General features: G+C 40.5%; 1 protein-coding gene across 2 annotated transcripts in view; it reads right to left on the bottom strand.

Annotated features, from left to right (window-relative positions):
- Nucleotides 1-26,262, bottom strand: part of LOC139563699 (gamma-2-syntrophin-like) — an 89,649-nt gene that overhangs the window by 12,167 nt on the left and 51,220 nt on the right. For both annotated transcript variants that reach the window (XM_071382563.1, XM_071382564.1), the window contains 6 exons: nucleotides 25,049-25,176; nucleotides 17,115-17,244; nucleotides 13,913-13,951; nucleotides 5,432-5,548; nucleotides 4,900-4,971; nucleotides 4,475-4,684 (listed from right to left, as the gene is read on the bottom strand). In XM_071382563.1, coding sequence (XP_071238664.1) covers nucleotides 4,475-4,684; nucleotides 4,900-4,971; nucleotides 5,432-5,548; nucleotides 13,913-13,951; nucleotides 17,115-17,244; nucleotides 25,049-25,176 — 696 coding nt within the window. The remainder of the gene's footprint in view (nucleotides 1-4,474; nucleotides 4,685-4,899; nucleotides 4,972-5,431; nucleotides 5,549-13,912; nucleotides 13,952-17,114; nucleotides 17,245-25,048; nucleotides 25,177-26,262) is intronic.

The following is a 26,262-nucleotide window of genomic DNA, read 5'->3' as shown; positions in this document are numbered from 1 at the left end:
AAATGGATATATTTGCCTTCAAAGATTGTCAGATTGATAACTTATTTTCTCAACAGCCAATTAATTTTAGGAACCTGTGTCTGGTAAACCATTTAAGCTGTGTGATTACATTTGCTAGTTTAATATCAAATCAAATAAAACAGTATTTGTCACATACAAGTGTTTAGCAGATGTTATTGCACATTTAGAGAATTGCTTGTGTTTCTAGCGCCAACATTGCAGTAATATCTAACAATTTCACAACAACACACACAAATCTAAAGTAATTAAGAAAATATAAATATTTGGGCGAGCAATGTCAGAGCTGCATAGACTAAGATACTAAATAGTATAGAATACAGTGTATACTGTAAACATTATTAACGTGACTAGTGTTCCATTATTAAAGCGGCCAGTCATTTCAAGTCTATATATATATATATATATATATATATATATAGCGCAGCGGCCTCTAATGTGCTAGTGATGGCTATTTAACAGTATTTAACAGTCAGATGGCATTAACAGTATAACTGACATGGGTTGGTGAGGACAGTTGATGCAGTACCAAATTGTGGAATTTTGTCGGTTCACACTTTGCCCTTGAAATGTATTTCAGCACTGCAGTGATTTACATCTCTTCTGACAGGTTCTTTCCTTTGTATTATTTATACATGTCTGTAGTTAAAGGGGTTCCTGAGCATCATGGCCCTCAGGCTTAACTGTGCTTTTTACTTAGCCTTTTGCCTTTGGTTGGCTGCTTTTGAAGAGGAGGATTATACAGAACCCTGCCGGCCATTCCATGAGGTCCCGACTTGACATCTAGCATACTTTTTTACTCTTGGTTCAAATGAATGATCATGAAAAGAAATGAGTTCAAAAAGGGACCATAGTTATTGTGGAAAAACATCAAATCTAATTGTGTAAAAAAAAAATCTGTAAAGGTTTTGACGAGTGTCCAGTTTTTCAGACTGTGCTAAGTCAGGTGTTATGAAGTGTCCTGCGACGCTCATAAAAACACTTCAGGTGTTATGAAGTGTCCTGCGACACTCATAAAGACACATCAGGTGTTATGAAGTGTCCTGCGGCGCTCATAAAGACACTTCAGGTGTTATGAAGTGTCCTGCGATGCTCATAAAGACACTTCAGGTGTTATGAAGTGTCCTGCGGCGCTCATAAAGACACTCCAGGTGTTATGAAGTGTCCTGCGGCGCTCATAAAGACACTCCAGGTGTTATGAATCCCTTTACATTCCTTTAAAATGCTGTATGTGACTATCAGAAATGACCCTATTGGTACTTTTGTCTTGAAACAATCAATAACACCTCTATACACACGGTTGACAGTAGCAGGCCCACTGTGTAGATTGAGTAGGTTATTCCTATCATTAGCCGTGGTGAGTCAGTCTAGTGTAAGAGCCTGTACCTTTTGGCTGTAATGATGAGTATCTAAGTAATTTAATGCAGTCTAACCTTTAGCAAATCTTTTACATATACAGGTAAAGATAATATGAAAGATTAAATAAAAATACATTAAATACTGAAAGGAAGACCATAATGCTACAGACCTTACTGTAACAGAGCTCATCACCATAATGCTACAGACCTTACCGTAACAGAGCTCATCACCCATAATGCTACAGACCTTACCGTAACAGAGCTCATCACCCATATTGTTGCAGACCTTACGATAACAGAGCTCATCACCATCATCCTACAGACCTTACCGTAACAGAGCTCATCACCATAATGCTACAGACCTTACCGTAACAGAGCTCATCACCCATAATGCTACAGACCTTACCGTAACAGAGCTCATCACCCATAATGCTACAGACCTTACCGTAACAGAGCTCATCACCATAATGCTACAGACCTTACCGTAACAGAGCTCATCACCCATAATGCTACAGACCTTACCGTAACAGAGCTCATCACCCATAATGCTACAGACCTTACCGTAACAGAGCTCATCACCATAATGCTACAGACCTTACTGTAACAGAGCTCATCACCATAATGCTACATACCTTACTGTAACAGAGCTCATCACCATAATGCTGCAGACCTTACTGTAACAGAGCTCATCACCATCATGCCAGACCTTACCGTAACAGAGCTCATCACCCATAATGCTACAGACCTTACCGTAACAGAGCTCATCACCATAATGCTACAGACATTACCGTAACAGAGCTCATCACCATAATGCTACAGACCTTACCGTAACAGAGCTCATCACCCATAATGCTACAGACCTTACCGTAACAGAGCTCATCACCCATAATGCTACAGACCTTACTGTAACAGAGCTCATCACCCATAATGCTACAGACCTTACCGTAACAGAGCTCATCACCATAATGCTACAGACCTTACCGTAACAGAGCTCATCACCCATAATGCTACAGACCTTACCGTAACAGAGCTCATCACCATAATGCTACAGACCTTACCGTAACAGAGCTCATCATCATAATGCTACAGACTTTACCGTAACAGAGCTCATCACCATAATGCTACAGACCTTACCGTAACAGAGCTCATCACCATAATGCTACAGACCTTACCGTAACAGAGCTCATCACCCATAATGCTACAAACCTTACCGTAACAGAGCTCATCACTCATAATGCTACAGACCTTACCGTAACAGAGCTCATCACCCATAATGCTACAAACCTTACCGTAACAGAGCTCATCACCATAATGCTACAGACCTTACCGTAACAGAGCTCATCACCCATAATGCTACAGACCTTACCGTAACAGAGCTCATCACCATAATGCTACAGACCTTACCGTAACAGAGCTCATCACCATAATGCTACAGACCTTACCGTAACAGAGCTCATCACCATAATGCTACAGACCTTACCGTAACAGAGCTCATCACCATAATGCTGCAGACCTTACCGTAACAGAGCTCATCACCCATAATGCTACAGACCTTACTGTAACAGAGCTCATCACCATCATGCCAGACCTTACCGTAACAGAGCTCATCACCCATAATGCTACAGACCTTACCGTAACAGAGCTCATCACCATAATGATACAGACTTTACCGTAACAGAGCTCATCACCATAATGATACAGACGTTACCGTAACAGGCAATTTAATGGTTCAATGAGGTGAGGACTAATTCTTCAGATCCCTTTAAGCTACATTTTATTAAACTTAAACACTCATGTTTTAAAAAGGAACAAACCGTGAAAAGAAACTGCCCGTCTTCCAATTCTCTGTGCAATTGATTTCCTTGTCGGAGAGAAATTAAAAGCAGGCCCTGGATCAGTAATTAAAATCCACTTTGTATCTCTGAAATGTTACCTATTTGGACAAATTAAGGTTTCCATAAATAACAATCACATAGCCTAACAGTTGTATTGTCCCCCCCCCCCCCAAATGCATTTAGTATGTTCTTCCTCATAATGACAAACATTTTTGTATTTTGCAAAGCTTTGTCACATGAACTCTTGAGTACTTTTCTTGAATAATCCACTGAAAGGAACAGATTATAAAAATGAATGCATTGCTGAATTTAATGTATTCCCACCAGGCACAAAACTGGTAGAATCAACGTTGTTTCAACGTAATTTGTCAACATATTGTGACGTGGAATCTAATGGAAAATACATTGGATAACATTTTTTTTTAAAGTACAACTGTTGTTTTGAGGGTGAAATTTCAACCACAGGATTATGTTATCATGTTAACCGAATTTCAACATAGACTAACTTTGTTTTAAAGGTATAAATTCAACATATTTTATACAATGTCAAGTCTTCAACGTTACAGTATATCCACTATCAGAATGTTTTATTTTTTAAATACACTGGGAAGCACCTCCTACTGGAGAATTTATGTATCTACAGTTACCCTTTGGTCTCCTATTCAGGATTTTAATCAAGCCCTGCTCAGCTATGATACTTGTCCCTGGCTATTACCAATGTGCTACCGTGAGAATGATTGTTGAGCAATCTACACTTAAAAACAAAATAGATTCACTGTTCCTGTCAAAGTCATTCCACAGGATAAGTTTAACAGAGCAAATGAAATATGTCCATACTATATATATCACTCACATATCATTTATATTAATAATTGATATGCTCGATTCACGTCTCCACCTCAACCAAAAATTGAAGATAAAGAATAGGACTAAATCAAATCAAACTTTTTTTGTGAAAGTTAATTTAAAGTTAGAATTAATTTAGTCCTGTTCTTTAACTTTAATTATTTCTCATTGATCAACGACTCAACCTATTATGACCCAGTTATCCACTTTAGAGTGATATGGTGTGCCCACTGGGTTGGCTCTGTATTTTGCTGCAGTTAACATTTTTCAATGTGTGATAACATTATGAAGGCTCTCTGAGGAATGTGGCCCAGTTCAAAATTAGCAAAATGTCAGTCATATCTCAGCACTACTTATAAGAACCCCTCCAAGCATATCACATCATTTCCAAACAAACCACTTTGCTGTTCCACATACCCCGATTCTCTGCACCTCCATAAAGACGGCTCTTTGGAAGGACTTCTCCCACACGGCGAGGTCAGAGGTCATCTCCACACTGAAGGTGTGACTCTGGCCGTGGCCGACCAGGATACTGAAACAGAAAGGCTCGCCGTCCTGCAGATCCTCATCCTGCTGGAGGCCGAGGTAGAACTTGGCTTGGATCCAGCAGTCCTCTGCCATCCACAGCTACAACACCAACATGAAGAGTGTCATCAGTTCTATTCACTGGGAACCATATTTCCACTTGATATGAATTGGCTTCTGTACGAGTAACTGTCATGTTGGTGCACATCTACATCGATACATGATTCACACAACATGTTGAGTACCCATGCACATAATTCAAATTCCGGTAACAGTCGATTCTATTATCTTATTCTGCATGTGAACTTTGAACATACCTTATGAACCTTGAACAGAACCTCATAAAGGATATACAGGGTTTCAGCTTGTCCCCAGTCAGTTGCACTAACCTGAGATGGAGGGGGGGGGGGGGGGATAGTGAGTGTATATTATAAGCCTTCATTTTCTCATCAATGTAATGTCTTACAGACAGGATTTAAGACACTTTGAACCAAAGTAAAAGGAACCAACATATAGTGTGCTTGACCAACATCATTTGGAAGCTCTGCATTAACCCATGTTACTCAACCAAATAACCTGACCTAGGGAAGACAATTACATGGTTTCATTAGTGGGTGGTTCAGGGTCTAGCTCAAAACTCATTTCAGAAATAGATGATGTAATTGTAAAAGCAGGAATGAAAAGATCCAGAATAACCACTGTAGCTACACACTGAGTGCAGCCCACCAACATGCTCCCGGCTAAAGGAACATTTAATGGACTATCATGGTGGGATAAAAGATGAACTTGTAAATCCTTGGACTCCTGAACAGTTAATGGATGAAGAGGAAATCAATAAGAGGTTCATACAGGAGGACTCCTGAAGACGTAGAGCCAAGGGCCTCTCAATGCCAGGAACTTGAAGGTACTCGATGGACCAGCATCATCAGCATGCGGGTTTCCACACACCCAACCCATGTGGACAATCTGCAGAGGCAAGGTTCAAGGTTCAAGGGATGAAAATCCATTCTGTTGCATATTTTGTTGTTGTGATTTTTTATTAACCTATATGCTATGAGTGAATACGTCTTTATTAACGATACAGTTGAAGTCGGAAGTTTACAAACACCTAGGTTGGAGTCATTAAAACTCGTTTTTCAACCACTACAAAAATGTATTGTTAACAAACTATAGTTTTGGCAAATCAGTTAGGACATCTACTTTGTACATGACACAAGTCATTTTTCCAACAATTGTTTACAGACAGATTATTTCACTTATAATTCACTGTATCACAATTCCAGTGGGTCAGAAGTTTACATACACAAAGCTGACTGTTCCTTTAAACAGTTTGGAAAATTCCAGAAGGTGATGTCATGGCTTTAGAAGCTTCTGATAGGCTAAATCACATAATTTGAGTCAATTGGAGGTGTACCTGTGGATGTATTTCAAGCTCTACCTTCAAACTCAGTGCATCTTTGCTTGACATCATGGGAAAATCAAAAGATATCTGCCAAGACCTCAGAAAAAAAATTGTAGACCTCCACAAGTCTGGTTCATCCTTGGGAGCAATTTCCAAACGCCTGAAGGTACCACGTTCATCTGTACAAACAATAGTACCCAAGTATAAACACCATGGGACCACGCAGCCGTCATACCGCTCAGGAAGGAGACGCGTTCTGTGTCCAGAGATGAACGTACTTTGGTGCGAAAGGTGCAAATCAATCCCAGAACAACAACAAAGGACCTTGTGAAGATGCTGGAGGAAACAGGTACAAAAGTATCTATATCCACAGTAAAACAAGTCCTGTATCGAAATAACCTGAAAGGCTGCTCAGCAAGGAAGAAGCCACTGCTCCAAAACCACCATAAAAAAGCCAGACTACGGTTTGCAACTGCACATGAGGACAAAGATCGTACTTTTTGGAGAAATGTCCTCTGGTCTGATGAAACAAAAATAGAACTGTTTGGCCATAATGACCATCGTTATGTCTGGAGGAAGAAGGGGGAGGCTTGCAAGCCGAAGAACACCATCCCAACCGTGAAGCACGGGGGTGGCAGCATCATGTTGTGGGGTTGCATTGCTTCAGGAGGGACTGGTGCACTTCACAAAATAGATGGCATCATGAGGCAGGAAAATTATGTGGATATATTGAAGCAACATCTCAAGACATCAGTCAGGAAGTTAAAGCTTAGTCGCAAATGGGTTTTCCAAATAGACAATGACCCCAAGCATACTTCCAAAGTTGTGGCAAAATGGCTTAAGGACAACAAAGTCAAGGTATTGGAGTGGCCATCACAAAGCCCTGACCTCAATCCAATAGAAAATGTGTGGGCAGAACTGAAAAATTGTGTGCGAGCAAGGAGGCCTACAAACCTGACTCAGTTACACCAGCTCTGTCAGGAGGAATGGGCCAAAATTCACCCAATTTATTGTGGGAAGCTTGTGGAAGGGTACCCCGTAATGTTTGACTCAGGTTAAACAATTTAAAGGCAATGCTACCAAATAGTAATTGAGTGTATGTAAACTTCTGACCCACTGGGAATGTGATGAAATAAATAAAAGCTGAAATAAATCATTCTCTCTACTATTATTCTGACATTTCACATTCTTAAAATAAAGTGGTGATCCTAACTGACCTAAAACCGGGAACTTTTACTAGGATTAAATGTCAGGAATTGTGAAAGGTGTATGTAAACTTCCGTCTTCAACTGTAGCTATAGTTAAAGATAGTTAAAAACTCAGGAAAAAAAGAAACACCCCTTTTTCAGGACACTGCCTTTCAAAGATAATTTGTAAAAATACAAATGACTTCACAGAACTTCATTGTAAAGGGTTCAAGCCCTTTTTCCCATGCTTGTTCAGTGAATCATAAACATTTATGAACATGCACCTGTGGAATAGTTGTTTAGACACTAACAGCTTACAGACGGTAGGCAATTAAGGTCACAGCTATGAAAATTTAGGACACTAAAAAAGGCCTTTCTACTGACTCTGAAAAACACCAAAAGAAAGATGCCCAGGGTCCCTGCTCATCTGCGTGAACGTGCCTTAGGCATGCTGCAAGGAGGCATGAGGACTGCAGATGTGGCCAGGACAATAAATTGCAATGTCCGTACTGTGTGACGGCTAAGACAGTGCTACAGGGAGACAGGACGGACAGTTGATCGTCCTCGCAGTGGCAGACCACATGTAACAACACCTGCACAGGATTGGTACATCCCAACATAACAGTTGCGGGACAGGTACAGGATAGCAACAACATCTGCCCGAGTTACACCAGGAACGCACAATCTCTCCATCAGTGCTCAGACTGTCCGCAATAGGCTGAGAGAGGCTGGACTGAGGGCTTGAAGGCCTGTTGTAAGGCAGGTCCTCACCAGACATCTCCGGCAACAACGTCGCTTATGGGCGAAACCCACCATCGCTGGACCAGACAGGACTGGCAAAAAGTGCCCTCCACTTACGAGTCGCGGTTTTGTCTCACCAGGGTGATGGTCGGATTTGCGTTAATCGTCGAAGGAATGAGCGTTACACCGAGGCCTGTACTCTGGAGCGGGATCGATTTGGAGGTGGAGGGTCCGTCATGGTCTGGGGCGGTGTGTCACAGCATCATCGGACTGAGCTTGTTGTCATTGCAGGCAATCTCAACGCTGTGCATTACAGGGAAGACATCCTCCTCCCTCATGTGGTACCCTTCCTGCAGGCTCATCCTGACATGACCCTCCAGCATGACAATGCCACCAGCCATACTGTTCGTTCTGTGCGTAATTTCCTGCAAGACAGGAATGTCAGTGTTCTGCCATGGCCAGCGAAGAGCCCGGATCTCAATCCCATTGAGCACATCTGGGATCGGTTGGGTCGGAGGGTGACGGCTCGGGCCATTCCCCCCAGAAATGTCCGGGCCTTGGTGGAAGAATGGGGTAACATCTCACAGCAAGAACTGGCAAAGCTGGTGCAGTCCATGAGGAGGAGATGCACTGCAGTACTTAATGCAGCTGGTGGCCACACCAGATACTTACTGTTACTTTTGATTGTGACCCCCCCACCCCCCCTTTGTTCAGGGACACATTATTCCATTTCTGTTAGTCACATGTCTGTGGAACTTGTTCAGTTTATGTCCCAGTTGATGAATCTTGATATGTTCATTAAAATATTTACACATGTTAAGTTTGCTGAAAATAAACGCAGTTGACAGTGAGAGGACGTTTCCTTTTTTGCTGAGTTTAGATACACATAGTTACAGATGACGATAGATATAGTTAAAGATAGCTATAGATGAATATAGCTATAGATGAAGATATCAATAGATAGCTATAGATGAATATAGCTATAGATGAAGATATCAATAGATAGCTATAGATGAATATAGCTATAGATGAAGATAGCTACAGATGTAGATAGCTATAGATGAAGATAGCTATAGATGTATATATATATAGATAGCTATAGATGAAGATAGCTATAGATAGCTATAGATGAAGATAGCTATAGATGTAGATATATATAGATAGCTATAGATGAAGATAGATATAGATAGCTATAGATGAAGATAGCTATAGATGTAGATAGCTATAGTTGAAGATAGCTACAGTTGAAGATATCTATAGATGAAGATATATATATAGATAGCTATAGATGAAGATAGCTATAGATGAAGATAGCTATAGATGTAGATATATATAGATAGCTATAGATGTAGATATATATATATGTAAATAGATAGCTATAGATGAAGATAGCTATAGATGAAGATAGCTATAGATAGCTATAGATGTAGATAGCTATAGATGAAAATAGCTATAGATAGCTATAGATGAAGATAGCTATATATGAAGATAGCTATAGATGATGATAGCTATAGATGTAGATCGCTATAGATGTAGATAGCTATAGTTGAAGATAGCTATAGTTGAAGATAGCTACAGTTGAAGATGTCTATAGATGAAGATATATATAGATAGCTATAGATGAAGATAGCTATATATGTAGATATATATAGATAGCTATAGATGTAGATATATATATGTAAATAGATAGCTATAGATGAAGATAGCTATAGATGAAGATAGCTATATATGAAGATAGCTATAGATGATGATAGCTATAGATGTAGATAGCTATAGATGTAGATAGCTATAGATGTAGATAGCTATAGATGAAGATAGATATAGATGAATTTAGCTATAAATAGCTATAGATGAAGATAGCTATAGATGTAGATAGCTATAGATGAAGATAGCTATAAATAGCTATAGATGAAGATAGCTATAGATGTAGACAGCTATAGATGATGATAGCTATAGATGAAGATAGCTATAGATATAGATAGCTATAGATGTAGATAGCTATAGATGTAGATAGCTATAGATGAAGATATATATAGATGAATATAGCTATAGATATAGATAGCTATAGATGAAGATAGCTATAGTTGAAGATAGCTATAGATGAATATAGCTATAGATATAGATAGCTATAGATGAAGATAGCTATAGTTGAAGATAGCTATAGATGAAGATATATATAGATGAATATAGCTATAGATCAAGATAGCTATAGATGTAGATAGCTATAGATAGCTATAGATGAAAATAGCTATAGATGAAGATAGCTATAGATGAAGATAGCTATAGATGTAGATATATATAGATAGCTATAGATGAAAATAGCTATAGATGAAGATATCTATAGATGTAGGTATATATTGATATCTATAGATGAAGATAGCTATAGATGTAGATATATATAGATAGCTATAGATGAAGATAGATATAGATAGCTATAGATGAAGATAGCTATAGATGTAGATAGCTATAGTTGAAGATAGCTACAGTTGAAGATATCTATAGATTAAGATATATATAGATAGCTATAGATGAAGATAGCTATAGATGAAGATAGCTATAGATGTAGATATATATAGATAGCTATAGATGTAGATATATATATATGTAAATAGATAGCTATAGATGAAGATAGCTATAGATGAAGATAGCTATAGATAGCTATAGATGTAGATAGCTATAGATGAAGATAGCTATAGATAGCTATAGATGAAGATAGCTATATATGAAGATAGCTATAGATGATGATAGCTATAGATGTAGATAGCTATAGATGTAGATAGCTATAGTTGAAGATAGCTATAGTTGAAGATAGCTACAGTTGAAGATATCTATAGATGAAGATATATATAGATAGCTATAGATGAAGATAGCTATAGATGAAGATAGCTATAGATGTAGATATATATAGATAGCTATAGATGTAGATATATATATGTAAATAGATAGCTATAGATGAAGATAGCTATAGATGAAGATAGCTATAGATAGCTATAGATGTAGATAGCTATAGATGAAGATAGCTATAGATAGCTATAGATGAAGATAGCTATATATGAAGATAGCTATAGATGATGATAGCTATAGATGTAGATAGCTATAGATGTAGATAGCTATAGATGTAGATAGCTATAGATGAAGATAGATATAGATGAATTTAGCTATAAATAGCTATAGATGAAGATAGCTATAGATGTAGATAGCTATAGATGAAGATAGCTATAAATAGCTATAGATGAAGATAGCTATAGATGTAGACAGCTATAGACGATGATAGCTATAGATGAAGATAGCTATAGATATAGATAGCTATAGATGTAGATAGCTATAGATGTAGATAGCTATAGATGAAGATATATATAGATGAATATAGCTATAGATGAAGATAGCTATAGTTGAAGATAGCTATAGATGAAGATATACACTGCTCAAAAAAATAAAGGGAACACTTAAACAACACAATGTAACTCCAAGTCAATCACACTTCTGTGAAATCAAACTGTCCACTTAGGAAGCAACACTGATTGACAATAAATTTCACATGCTGTTGTGCAAATGGAATAGACAAAAGGTGGAAATTATAGGCAATTAGCAAGACACCCCCAATAAAGGAGTGATTCTGCAGGTGGTGACCACAGACCACTTCTCAGTTCCTATGCTTCCTGGCTGATGTTTTGGTCACTTTTGAATGCTGGCGGTGCTCTCACTCTAGTGGTAGCATGAGACGGAGTCTACAACCCACACAAGTGGCTCAGGTAGTGCAGCTCATCCAGGATGGCACATCAATGCGAGCTGTGGCAAGAAGGTTTGCTGTGTCTGTCAGCGTAGTGTCCAGAGCATGGAGGCGCTACCAGGAGACAGGCCAGTACATCAGGAGACGTGGAGAAGGCCGTAGGAGGGCAACAACCCAGCAGCAGGACCGCTACCTCCGCCTTTGTGCAAGGAGGAGCACTGCCAGAGCCCTGCAAAATGACCTCCAGCAGGCCACAAATGTGCATGTGTCTGCTCAAACGGTCAGAAACAGACTCCATGAGGGTGGTATGAGGGCCCGACGTCCACAGGTGGGGGTTGTGCTTACAGCCCAACACCGTGCAGGACGTTTGGCATTTGCCAGAGAACACCAAGATTGGCAAATTCGCCACTGGCGCCCTGTGCTCTTCACAGATGAAAGCAGGTTCACACTGAGCACATGAGCACATGTGACAGACCTGACAGAGTCTGGAGACGCCGTGGAGAACGTTCTGCTGCCTGCAACATCCTCCAGCATGAACGGTTTGGCGGTGGGTCAGTCATGGTGTGGGGTGGCATTTCTTTGTGGGGCCGCACAGCCCTCCATGTGCTCGCCAGAGGTAGCCTGACTGCCATTAGGTACCGAGATGAGATCCTCAGAGCCCTTGTGAGACCATATGCTGACACATGCACATTTGTGACCTGCTGGAGGTCATTTTGCAGGGCTCTGGTAGTGCTCCTCCTTGCACAAAGGCGGAGGTAGCGGTCCTGCTGCTGGGTTGTTTCCCTCCTACGGCCTCCTCCACGTCTCCTGATGTACTGGCCTGTCTCCTGGTAGCGACTCCATGCTCTGGACACTACGCTGACAGACACAGCAAACCGTCTTGCCACAGCTCGCATTGATGTGCCATCCTGGATGAGCTGCACTACCTGAGCCACTTGTGTGGGTTGTAGACTCCGTCTCATGCTACCACTAGAGTGAGAGCACCGCCAGCATTCAAAAGTGACCAAAACATCAGCCAGGAAGCATAGGAACTGAGAAGTGGTCTGTGGTCACCACCTGCAGAATCACTCCTTTATTGGGGGTGTCTTGCTAATTGCCTATAATTTCCACCTTTTGTCTATTCCATTTGCACAACAGCATGTGAAATTTATTGTCAATCAGTGTTGCTTCCTAAGTGGACAGTTTGATTTCACAGAAGTGTGATTGACTTGGAGTTACATTGTGTTGTTTAAGTGTTCCCTTTATTTTTTTGAGCAGTGTATATAGATGAATATAGCTATAGATCAAGATAGCTATAGATGTAGATAGCTATAGATAGCTATAGATGAAGATAGCTATAGATGAAGATAGCTATAGATGAAGATAGCTATAGATGAAGATAGCTATAGATGTAGGTATATATTGATATCTATAGATGAAGATAGCTATAGATAGCTATAGATGAAGATAGCTATAGATGTAGATATATAGATAGCTATAGATGAAAATAGCTATAGATAGCTATAGATGAAGATAGCTATAGATGAAGATAGCTATAGATGTAGACAGCTATAGATAGCTATAGTTGAAGATAGCTATAGATGAAGACAGCTATGGATAGCTATAGATGAAAATAGCTATAGATGAAGATATCTATAGATGTAGGTATATTGATATCTATAGATGAAGATAGCTATAGATAGCTATAGATGAAGATAGCTATAGATGTAGATATATAGATAGCTATAGATGAAAATAGCTATAGATAGCTATAGATGAAGATAGCTATAGATGAAGATAGCTATAGATGTAGACAGCTATAGATAGCTATAGTTGAAGATAGCTATAGATGAAGACAGCTATGGATAGCTATAGATGAAAATAGCTATAGATGAAGATATCTATAGATGTAGGTATATTGATATCTATAGATGAAGATAGCTATAGATAGCTATAGATGAAGATAGCTATAGATAGCTATAGATGAAGATAGCTATAGATGTAGATATATAGATAGCTATAGATGAAAATAGATATAGATAGCTATAGATGAAGATAGCTATAGATGAAGATAGCTATAGATGTAGACAGCTATAGATAGCTATAGTTGAAGATAGCTATAGATGAAGACAGCTATGGATAGCTATAGATGAAGATAGCTATAGATGAAGATAGCTATAAATGTAGACAGCTATAGATAGCTATAGTTGAAGATAGCTATAGTTGAAGATAGCTATACATGTAGACAGCTATAGATGAAGATACTTATAGCTCCTTGGGTGAGGACATACCTGATCATCCGGAGAGCAATATCTGTTAATCATTTTCATCTGTTAGAGGAGAAAACAAGGGATTGCAATTGTAAGTGGAACTGCGTTAGAGCTGGCAAATCCACAGGCGGCTTCTTGTGTTACCTTACTGTGGACACTGACATTGGATGCAATGAAACCACACACAACTTTATAATCCAACAAACCCCATGCTGCTACTGTGGCATGGTCAGACCATCTCTAATACTTTACTGATACTGTGGCATGGTCAGACCAGCTGTAATACTTTACTGATACTGTGGCAAGGTCAGACCAGCTGTAATACTTTACTGATACTGTGGCATGGTCAGACCATCTGTAATACTTTACTGATACTGTGGCATGGTCAGACCAGCTGTAATACTTTACTGATACTGTGGCATGGTCAAATCATCTCTAATACTTTACTGATACTGTGGCATGGTCAGACCATCTGTAATACTTTACTGATACTGTGGCATGGTCAGACCAGCTGTAATACTTTACTGATACTGTGGCATGGTCAAATCATCTCTAATACTTTACTGATACTGTGGCATGGTCAGACCATCTCTAATACTTTACTGATACTGTGGCATGGTCAGACCAGCTGTAATACTTTACTGATACTGTGGCATGGTCAGACCAGCTGTAATACTTTACTGATACTGTGGCATGGTCAGACCATCTGTAATACTTTACTGCTACTGTGGCATGGTCAGACCAGCTGTAATACTTTACTGCTACTGTGGCATGGTCAGACCAGCTGTAATACTTTACTGATACTGTGGCATGGTCAGACCAGCTGTAATACTTTACTGATACTGTGGCATGGTCAGACCAGCTGTAATACTTTACTGATACTGTGGCATGGTCAGACCATCTCTAATACTTTACTGATACTGTGGCATGGTCAGACCAGCTGTAATACTTTACTGATACTGTGGCATGGTCAGACCAGCTGTAATACTTTACTGATACTGTGGCATGGTCAGACCAGCTGTAATACTTTACTGATCCTGTGGCATGGTCAGACCAGCTGTAATACTTTACTGATACTGTGGCATGGTCAGACCATCTCTAATACTTTACTGATACTGTGGCATGGTCAGACCATCTCTAATACTTTACTGATACTGTGGCCTGGTCAGACCAGCTGTAATACTTTACTGATACTGTGGCATGGTCAGACCAGCTGTAATACTTTACTGATACTGTGGCCTGGTCAGACCATCTCTAATACTTTACTGATACTGTGGCATGGTCAGACCATCTCTAATACTTTACTGATATTGTGGCATGGTCAGACCAGCTGTAATACTTTACTGATACTGTGGCATGGTCAGACCAGCTGTAATACTTTACTGATACTGTGGCCTGGTCAGACCAGCTGTAATACTTTACTGATACTGTGGCATGGTCAGACCAGCTGTAATACTTTACTGATACTGTGGCATGGTCAGACCATCTCTAATACTTTACTGATACTGTGGCATGGTCAGACCAGCTGTAATACTTTACTGATACTGTGGCATGGTCAGACCAGCTGTAATACTTTACTGATACTGTGGCATGGTCAGACCAGCTGTAATACTTTACTGATCCTGTGGCATGGTCAGACCAGCTGTAATACTTTACTGCTACTGTGGCATGGTCAGACCATCTCTAATACTTTACTGCTACCGTGGCATGGTCAGACCAGCTGTAATACTTTACTGATACTGTGGCATGGTCAGACCAGCTGTAAAACTTTACTGATACTGTGGCATGGTCAGACCATCTGTAATACTTTACTGATACTGTGGCATGGTCAGACCACCTGTAAAACTTTACTGATACTGTGGCATGGTCAGACCATCTGTAATACTTTACTGATACCGTGGCATGGTCAGACCAGCTGTAATACTTTACTGATACTGTGGCATGGTCAGACCAGCTGTAATACTTTACTGATACTGTGGCATGGTCAGACCATCTCTAATACTTTACTGATACTGTGGCATGGTCAGACCAGCTGTAATACTTTACTGATACTGTGGCATGGTCAGACCAGCTGTAAAACTTTACTGATACTGTGGCATGGTCAGACCAGCTGTAAAACTTTACTGATACTGTGGCATGGTCAGACCAGCTGTAATACTTTACTGATACTGTGGCATGGTCAGACCATCTCTAATACTTTACTGATACTGTGGCATGGTCAGACCATCTCTAATACTTTACTGATACTGTGGCATGGTCAGACCAGCTGTAATACTTTACTGATACTGTGGCATGGTCAGACCAGCTGTAATACTTTACTGATACTGTGGCATGGTCAGACCATCTGTAATACTTTACTGCTACTGTGGCATGGTCAGACCAGCTGTAATACTTTACTGATACTGTGGCATGGTCAGACCAGCTGTAATACTTTACTGATACTGTGGCATGGTCAGACCAGCTGTAATACTTTACTGATACTGTGGCATGGTCAGACCAGCTGTAATACGTTACTGATACTGTGGCCTGGTCAAATCAACAACTAACGTTCTAATAAGCAAGCTGCAAGTCAGCTGCGGTATCATATCAAGTCATCCTCTGTTGATGAACATGCCAGGACCCATTAGGATCTATTTCTAGGTTGTTGGTCACCACAATCAAAGTCAAGAGTTCTGCTTCACCAGCTCCTCTCACAATCACATGCTGAATGAACGTTTCACTATCAGACTACTCATCCATAATCAGGTGACGCACGACTGAATGAATCCTACTTTATTTTTTTATTTTTTTTAAAGAGCAGGTGCGTAGTTGTGTAGCTCAGAGCAGCCTTTCTGGATCTTTAGCGACACATACTGATAGATCAGCAGTGTACTAATCAACAGGGAATAATGGAAATGAGATAGCTAAACACTAGCGAGCATGTGAGAGTATTAATGATGGATTACCGCAAGGCAGTAATTCATTATGCCCATGAATACCTATTTTCTAGAAGAGAAGGAGAGCAGCATTGTAATTGGTATCATGTTCTAATGAGAATAGAATTCAAATTTTTTAAATCCACTGGGATTTTAGCACATATCTTCTGTTGAGTTACTTGTGCTGTGGCCCTTGAGTTACTTGTGCCGTGGCCCTTGGCAAATCCCAATCTGGATCCTGTCCATTCAATCTGTATCTGGATAAAACATTCAAAATACATTTTTACCTGGTCACACTGTAGACTTACATTCTCCAGTGTCAAATCACTGATATTGGTTGATATTGCTTGAAGCCAGTCAGTGCTTTCTGCTGCAGTGCAAAATTGTAGAATATTGATGTTCGCTCCATCTAAGGCGCAGACTTCAAAGCTGTTCGACCTGGAGGGGTATGAACGTTCAGGTTAGAGATGTACAGTAAGTTAAAAGCACTTTTTGAACTAGAATGGTCAGAGTGGAAAACCTTTTATCAAGCTGCTCTTTCCCTGAAGTTAGGTCAGGCAGTGTTACGGTGCAAATTAACATTACAGTTCCACTGCATTCACTAACCATAGCAACTAATATAGAGCATTAAGGAAATACAGTGCCCTGAAAAATTATTTATACACTCCTAAACAGATTCCACATTCTGTAGCGTTATGGCCTTTATTTTGACTGATCTTTACAACGTAACTCCACACTTTTCTAGAGAAAGAAAAGTATAGACAAATAAAAATATATTACTTAATTATATAATTCTGAGATATTTGATTGCATATGTAATGGCCACAACACACCCAAATTACTTCAGGAGCTCAAAAACAGAACATCAGACGGTTACAAATTACAGCTCGGTTCCAAAGTACATCATCATTTGTTGCATGTCACAGATAATGACACTGCCACTGTCAAATGGCGTACACATGTATCGAATCCCTTTCATCACTTATATTTAAGGTGATGCTTTTTGCCATTTCATTTTTTGTGCATTTGAAACACACTCCAGATCAATTAGATTGATAGAGACAACTGTAAATCGTATTAAACAAAAATAGCATTGAACATGACGATGCCATCAAAACAGTTTTTCTCTGATGGTTAGGCAATCACATTTATCACACATATCTTGAAAAGCGTAAAATGTTTAAGCAAACTCTCCATAGGCTGGGATGAAGTGTTGGACAGCTAGCAGTGGATAATGTTCTGTAGGTGGATAATGTTCTGTAGGGGGATGTTGAGAAACATGAGGATAATGTTCTGTAGGAGGATGTTGAGAAACATGAGGATAATGTTCTGTAAGGGGATGTTGACAAACATGAGGATAATGTCCTGTAGGGGGATGTTGACAAACATGAGGATAATGTTCTGTAGGGGGATGTTGACAAACATGAGGATAATGTTCTGTAGGGGGATGTTGAGAAACATGAGGACAATATTCTGTAAGGGGATTTTGAGAAGAGAAATATGAGGAGAATGTTCTATAGGGGGATATTGAGGAACATGAGGACAATGTAGAGAATTATGAAAGCACTGCAATCAATATTTGAAATAACCAGAGCTTGCACACACTCTCCCTGAAACTCAGACATCGTGTTACAATGTTACAAAGATCCTTTGGGAACCTTGGTTCTTCTGTTGAAAACGCCCTTAACAATATGCAATGCATGTGTACAATTGGCTTGTTATAAATCTTTGTTCCACTGAGTGCTGACTCTGAGGGATTCTCAATTGTAAAGTTAAGTACAAATCCTCTTGATGTGTAGGGTAGGGTGCACATGTAAATTGCCCATTATAAAATGCAGTGAGACTATATATGAAGAGAGTGATCAAAACATAGAAAACAACCGTTTGGAGATAACATTATCTGAATGAATGCAAGCCGCAGTGATAGATCCAGTTTTACTCTGTCTGCTTGACTTGTTTCTGAGATTGCCTGGATAGTGGAATGTTCTGCTTCAACTATCAGCACACTGCAGCATGGTCCTCTAAAACCCAGACGGTTTCTGTCATGGTCCTCTAAAACCCAGACTGTCTCTGTCTTGGTCCTCTAAAACCCAGACGGTTTCTGTCTTGGTCCTCTAAAACCCAGATGTCTCTGTCTTGGTCCTCTAAAACCCAGACTGTCTCTGTCTTGGTCCTCTAAAACCCTGACTGTCTCTGTCTTGGTCCTCTAAAACCCAGACTGTCTCTGTCTTGGTCCTCTAAAACCCAGACTGTCTCTGTCTTGGTCCTCTAAAACCCAGATGTCTCTGTCATGGTCCTCTAAACCCAGACTGTCTCTGTCTTGGTCCTCTAAAACCCAGACTGTCTCTGTCTTGGTCCTCTAAAACCCAGACTGTCTCTGTCTTGGTCCTCTAAAACCCAGATGTCTCTGTCATGGTCCTCTAAAACCCAGATGTCTCTGTCTTGGTCCTCTAAAACTCATACGGTCTCTGTCATGGTCCTCTAAAACCCAGACTGTCTCTGTCTTGGTCCTCTAAAACCCATACGGTCTCTGTCTTGGTCCTCTAAAACCCAGATGTCTCTGTCATGGTCCTCTAAAACCCAGATGTCTCTGTCTTGGTCCTCTAAAACTCATACGGTCTCTGTCATGGTCCTCTAAAACCCAGACTGTCTCTGTCTTGGTCCTCTAAAACCCATACGGTCTCTGTCATGGTCCTCTAAAACCCAGACTGCCTCTGTCTTAGTCCTCTAAAATCCAGTCTGTCTCTGTCTTGGTCCTCTAAAACCCAGACTGTCTCTGTCTTGGTCCTCTAAAACCCAGACTGTCTCTGTCTTGGTCCTCTAAAATCCAGTCTGTCTCTGTCTTGGTCCTCTAAAACCCAGACTGTCTCTGTCATAGTCCTCTAAAACCCAGACTGTCTCTGTCATAGTCCTCTAAAACCCAGACTGTCTCTGTCATAGTCCTCTAAAACCCAGACTGTCTCTGTCATAGTCCTCTAAAACCCAGACTGTCTCTGTCTTGGTCTTCTAAAACCCAGATGTCTCTGTCTTGGTCCTCTAAAACCCAGACTGTCTCTGTCATAGTCCTCTAAAACCCAGACTGTCTCTGTCTTGGTCAGGAAGATGGATAGCTGTGAGACTAATCCAAGAGGAGGGAGATGGATAGCTGTGAGACTAATCCAGAAGGAGGGAGATGGATAGCTGTGAGACTAATCCAAGAGAAGGGAGATGGATAGCTGTGAGACTAATCCAAGAGGAGGAAGATGGATAGCTGTGAGACTAATCCAAGAGGAGGGAGATGGATAGCTTTGAGACTAATCCAAGAGGAGGAAGGTGGATAGCTGTGAGACTAATCCAAGAGGAGGGAGATGGATAGCTGTAAAACTAATCCAAGAGGAGGGAGATGGATAGCTGTGAGACTAATCCAAGAGGAGGGAGATGGATAGCTGTGAGACTAATCCAAGAGGAGGGAGATGGATAGCTGTGAGACTAATCCAAGAGGAGGGAGATGGATAGCTGTGAGACTAATCCAAGAGGAGGGAGATGGATAGCTGTGAGACTAATCCAAGAGGAGGGAGATGGATAGCTGTGAGACTAATCCAAGAGGAGGGAGATGGATAGCTGTGAGACTAATCCAAGAGGAGGGAGATGGATAGCTGTGAGACTAATCCAAGAGGAGGGAGATGGATAGCTGTGAGACTAATCCAAGAGGAGGGAGATGGATAGCTGTGAGACTAATCCAAGAGGAGGGAGATGGATAGCTGTGAGACTAATCCAAGAGGTGGATAGATCTGTATCACATCCGGCTGTGATTGGGAGTCCCATAGGGTGGCGCACAATTGGCCCTGCGACGTCTGGGTTTTGCCGAGGTAGGCCATCACAGTAAATAAGAATTTGTTCTTAACTGACTTGCCTACATAAATATTTTTTTAAATAAAAAACGGATAATAAACAGTGAGTAGCAGCAGTGTAAAAACAAATTGGGGGGGGGGGGGGGGGTCAATGTAAATTGTCCGGGTGGCCATTTGTTCCACGACTTCCGCCGAAGTCGGTCCCTCTCCTTGTTCAGGCGGCGTTCGGCGGTCGACGTCACCGGCCTTATAGCCATCGCCAATCCACTTTTCACTATCCATTCGTTTTGTCTTTGTCTTAAAACACCTGGTTTCAATCCCCCAGTTACTTGTTCATTATTTAACCCTCTGTTCCCCCATGTTTGTTTGTGAGTAATTGTTTATTGTATTGCGGTCCGTATTTGTGGCCTTATTATTATTATTATTTATACAACGTGTATTGTGATCTTATTGAGTAAATTGCTTTCTTTACTCATATCTGCTGTCCTGCGCCTGACTCATCTCACCATCTACACACAGACGCTTTACAATTTGATAAATTGTTCAGCAGTCGTATGGCTTGGGGGTAGAAGCTGTAAAGGAGACTTTTGGTCCGAGACTTGGTGCTCCGGTAGAGAACAGTCTATGACTTCGGTGACCCCGAGTCTTTGACATGTTTTGGGCTTTCAACTGACACCGCATAGTATATAATATACAATTGAAGTCGGACGTTTACATACACCTTAGCCAAATACATTTAACCTCTGGTATCATTGGGACGCTAGCCTCGACAACAGCCAGTGAAATTGCAGGGAGCCAAATTCAAACAAGAGAAATCCCATAATTAAAATTCCTCAAACATACAAGTATTATACACCATTTTATTATACACCAACTTCTTGTTAATCCAACCACAGTGTCCGATTTCAAAAAGGCTTTACGGCGAAAGCACACCATGCAATTATGTTAGGACAGCGCCTAGCCACAAGAAACCATACAGACATTTTCCAGCCAAGGAGAAGACTCACAAAAGTCAGAAATAGCATTAAATTGAATCACTAACCTTTGATGATCTTCATCTGGTGGCACTCCCAGGACTCCATGTTACACAATAAATGTTCGTTTTGTTCAATAAATTCCCACTTTATGTCCAAAAACCTTTAAATTGGCACATTATGTTCAGTAATGCATTGTCTCAAATAACATCCGGTGAAATTGCAGAGAGCCAAATCAAATTACAGAAATACTCATCATAAACATTGATGAAAGATACAAGTGTTATACATAGGATTAAAGATAAATGTCTTGTTAATCCAGCCGCTGTCAGATTTCAAAAAGGCTTTACGGCGAAAGCACACCATGCGATTATGTTAGGACAGCGCCTAGCCACAAAACACCATACAGACATTTTCCAGCCAAGGAGGAATCACAAAAGTCAGAAATAGCGATTAAATGAATCACTTACCTTTGATGATCTTCATCAGGTGGCACTCCCAGGACTCCATGTTACACAATAAATGTTTGTTTTGTTCGATAATGTCCCTCTTTATGTCCAAAAACCTCTGTTTTGTTGGTGTGTTTAGTTCAGTAATCCAAAGGCACAAAGCGCACTCTCAACATCCAGATGAAAAGTCAAAAAAGTACAATAAAAGTTCGTAGAAACCTGTCAAACGATGTTTAAAATCTATCCTCAGGTTGTTTTTGTCATAAATAATCAATAATATTTCAACCGGACAAAAGCTTTGTCAATAGAAAAGCAGAAACAAGAAAGGAACGCTCCCGATCACGTGCTGGACTCATGTCTGGAAATGTCCACTGTCCACTCATTGAAAGTGCTGTTTCTCCCTCATTTGTCAGAGTAAAAGCCTGAAACAATGCCTAAAGACTGGCCACATGTAGAAGAAGCCATAGAGATTGTGAACTGGGTCCTAAGTCTTTGTATGGTGGATAGGCTTTCAATGGAAAAACAGCCTTTCAAAATAACAGTACTTCCTGGATGGATTTTCCTCAGGTTTTCGCCTGCCATATCAGTGCTGTTATACTCACAGACATTATTTTTAACAGTTTTGGAAACTTTAGAGTGTTTTCTATCCAACTCTACCAATTATATGCATACCCTAGCTTCTGGTCCTGAATAGCAGGCAGTTTAATTTGGGCACGCTTTTCATCCAAAATTCCGAATGCTGCCCCCTACCCTAGTAAACTCAGTTTTTCACCATACCTGACATTTAATCCCAGTAAAAAATCCTTGTTTTAGGTCAATTAGGATCACCACTTTATTTTAAGAAAGTGAAATGTCAGAATAATAGTAGAGAGAATGATTTATTTCAGCTTTAATTTCTTTCATCACATTCCCAGTGGGTCAGAAGTTTACATACACTCAATTAGTATTTGGTAGCATTGCCTTTAAATTGTTTAACTTGGGTCAAACATTTCGGGTAGCCATCCACAAGCTTCCCACAATAAGTTGGGTGAATTTTGGCCCATTCCTCCTGACAGAGCTGCTTGCTCGCACACGCTTTTTCAGGGGGTGTCAAGAGCAATAGAGACTTTAATAAGAGCAATAGAGACAGGGAGCTGGTGGAATAATGATGATATGGTGGGGAGAATGATGTAGATGGTGGGGATAATGATGATATGGTGGGGAGAATGATGTAGCTGGTGGGGATAATGATGTAGCTGGTGGGGATAATGATGTAGCTGGTGGGGATAATGATGATATGGTGGGGATAATTACGTAGCTGGTGGGGATAATTATGTAACTGGTGGGATAATGATGTAGCCGGTGGGATAATTATGTAGCTGGTGGGGATAATTATGTAACTGGTGGGATAATGATGTAGCCGGTGGGATAATTATGTAGCTGGTGGGGGAAATTATGTAGATGGTGGGGATAATGATGTTGCCGGTGGGATAATGATGTAGCCGGTGGGATAAGTATGTAACTGGCTGGGATAATGATCTAACTGGTTGGGATAATGATGTAGCTGGTGGGGATAATGATGTAGCTGGTGGGATAATGACGTAGCTGTTGGGGATAATGATTTAGAAGGTGAGGATAATGATGTAGCTGGTGGGGATAATGATGCAGCTGGCAGGATAACGATGTAGACCATGGGGATAATGATTTAACTGGTGGGATAATGATTTAGCTGGTAGGATAATGATGTAGCTGGTGGGATAATGATGTAGCTGGTGGGGATAATGATGTAGCCGGAGGGGATAATGATGTAGCCGGTGGGATAAGTATGTAACTGGTTGGGATAATGATGTAGCTGGTGGGATACTGATGTAGCTGGTGGGATAATGATGTAGCTGGTGGGGATAATGATGTAGCTGGTGGGGATACTGATGTAGCCGATGGGGATACTGATGTAGATGGTGGGGATAATGATGTATATTGTGGGGATAATGATGTAGATGGTGGGGATAATGATTTATCTGGTGGGATAATGATGTAGCTGGTGGGGATAATGATGCATCTGGTGGGATAATGATGTAGACAGTGGAGACAATGATGTAGACGATGGGGGTAATGATGACAAGAGAGAGAAAGATCTTGTTCACAGATGATTCGTGTCTCATGTTTACATACACATTCTGGTAAAAAGTTAATCATAACCAATCAGTTATTCAAATTAAGTTATGCCACGTTGTTAACGGCAATAACACTAATAAGGTATCATCCTTAATTAGATTGAACTCATAAAATGAAATATCTGCAATCAAGAAGTTGTTTGCATTAGCCATACGTCCGTCCACTCAATCTCTGTTTTATGTTTATTTGAAGGATCTTAAATCTTCCCATTAATATGCTGAAGAATGCTTTACTTCTCATAAAATATGTCCACTCAGTCTCGTCTTCACGGATTAAGCGTGACAAGTGTGATTATGGGTATCAATACAAATTCGGGGAAAAAAATTATACTTCCACTCTTTTCATACATAGTATGCATTTTTCTTTGAAATTGACAGAAACGAGCACCATAATGCATCACATGGTATCAGGTTATGACTAACAGCGTTAACTTATTTCAGTTCTAAGTAAGAAAGATACCCATTGATTACCACTTTATTATTTCCTAAATAACAGCTCCATTAGGGTTCTAGAGGACTGCCATATCTCTTACATCATGTTATCTAGCAGAGGAAGGAATGAAAATAACATTTCCTGGGATTTCCTGCCTTCATTTGATATTGTTTATATCTCTAAAAGAACCAATTCAGTGTATTAAAGTTAAACCTTCCCATCCTATCATGGCTTCACCGTCTGGGCCCTGCAGCAGCGCTGACCTTTTACCACATTGCATGCCTGTGCATAGATATTGGAGTTACAACCTTTCACCTAAATGAAAAGTGCTCACAAAACCAACAGCAGTGCTGGGTGAACTGTGCGCCTCAGAGGTGAATTTCATCACACAGGATTACCTTACCTTAATTTATCCGTTCCGGCTTTGTATTTGGAGACTCGGGCCATCAACAAGGGTAGGGACACTGCATCCAGCCAGCGCTTCTCATACTTTGGTTCATTAGCCGAGGGTGAGGAAGGCGAGGATGGAGCCTACATGGTACAAGTGAAGAAGACAGTGATGGTCTCCTCTCAATCACAGGCTAGTTCACTTTGATCATTGTGCATTCAAAGTGCATTCGAAAACAACAATGTCCTACTTTCAGTTCCTTTTGCACTTGACAGGATGATATCCTTGTTACTTCCTAGATACTGTATGCTATTCATTATTGGTGATCATTATGGTCACCTAGCGAGCACACCTTTTACTTACTGTGTCCTGGGATTTCACAATGGCATTTCTCTACAAGTCAATCGCAGCACCTGGCACATATTCTTGCACAAATTATTTGCTTTTCCTACCCTCTGAGCAAATCAAAGGCTATAGCCAATTATGTCTACTTTCCAGAGCAAACGATTCTCCCTTTGTCAGTTCATGTAGAGAGCAATTAGAGACCAATGCTTAATAATTACACTTGACTTTCAAGTTGTGCTGCGCAAGGGGGTGGTAAAGATTACAAGAAATGGAATACTATCTGCACGTCAACACGGATTAGAGTGACGAGGTGTCAGGTTTTCACCGAGGACCTGGGAAACAAGATGCTAAGCTGCCACTCTTGTCCTTCATATCATTCACTCTTCCATAGCTCGTGATATTTCTGAGACGACAAATAGACCGAAGCGTAATTATTTGGAGGCATGTAAATGAATCCATAGGAAGCTGTCCTGGGGGCAATGAAAGGAAAACACTGTCAATCATTTCAATGTCAACGCCACATACAGGAGATGACAAGCTTAGAGAATTATAATCACCTACAGGCAAGCAAACAAGAATGCTAAAGGAAGGCAAAATAGTGGGGAAATATTGTCTGGGTTAAGCATTATGTGTTAACTATGCAATTACAGGGCACTATGTTTAGCCACCAGCAGTGTCATCTACACTCTTAGAAACAAGGGGTTCCATACGGGTTCTTTGGCTGTCCCCTTAGGAGAATCCTTTTGGGTTCCAAGTAGAACCCTTTTGGGTTCCAAGTAGAACCCTTTTGGGTTCCAAGTAGAACCCTTTTGGGATCCAGGTAGAACTCTCTGCGGAAAGGGTTCTACACGAAACCCAAAAGAGTACTACCTGGAAGCAAAATG

This window comes from Salvelinus alpinus, chromosome 34 (assembly GCF_045679555.1).
Source record: "Salvelinus alpinus chromosome 34, SLU_Salpinus.1, whole genome shotgun sequence".
Lineage (NCBI taxonomy): Eukaryota > Metazoa > Chordata > Actinopteri > Salmoniformes > Salmonidae > Salvelinus > Salvelinus alpinus.
The sequence above is the reverse complement of the archived record's forward strand: the minus strand, read 5'-3'. Positions and strand labels throughout refer to the sequence as shown.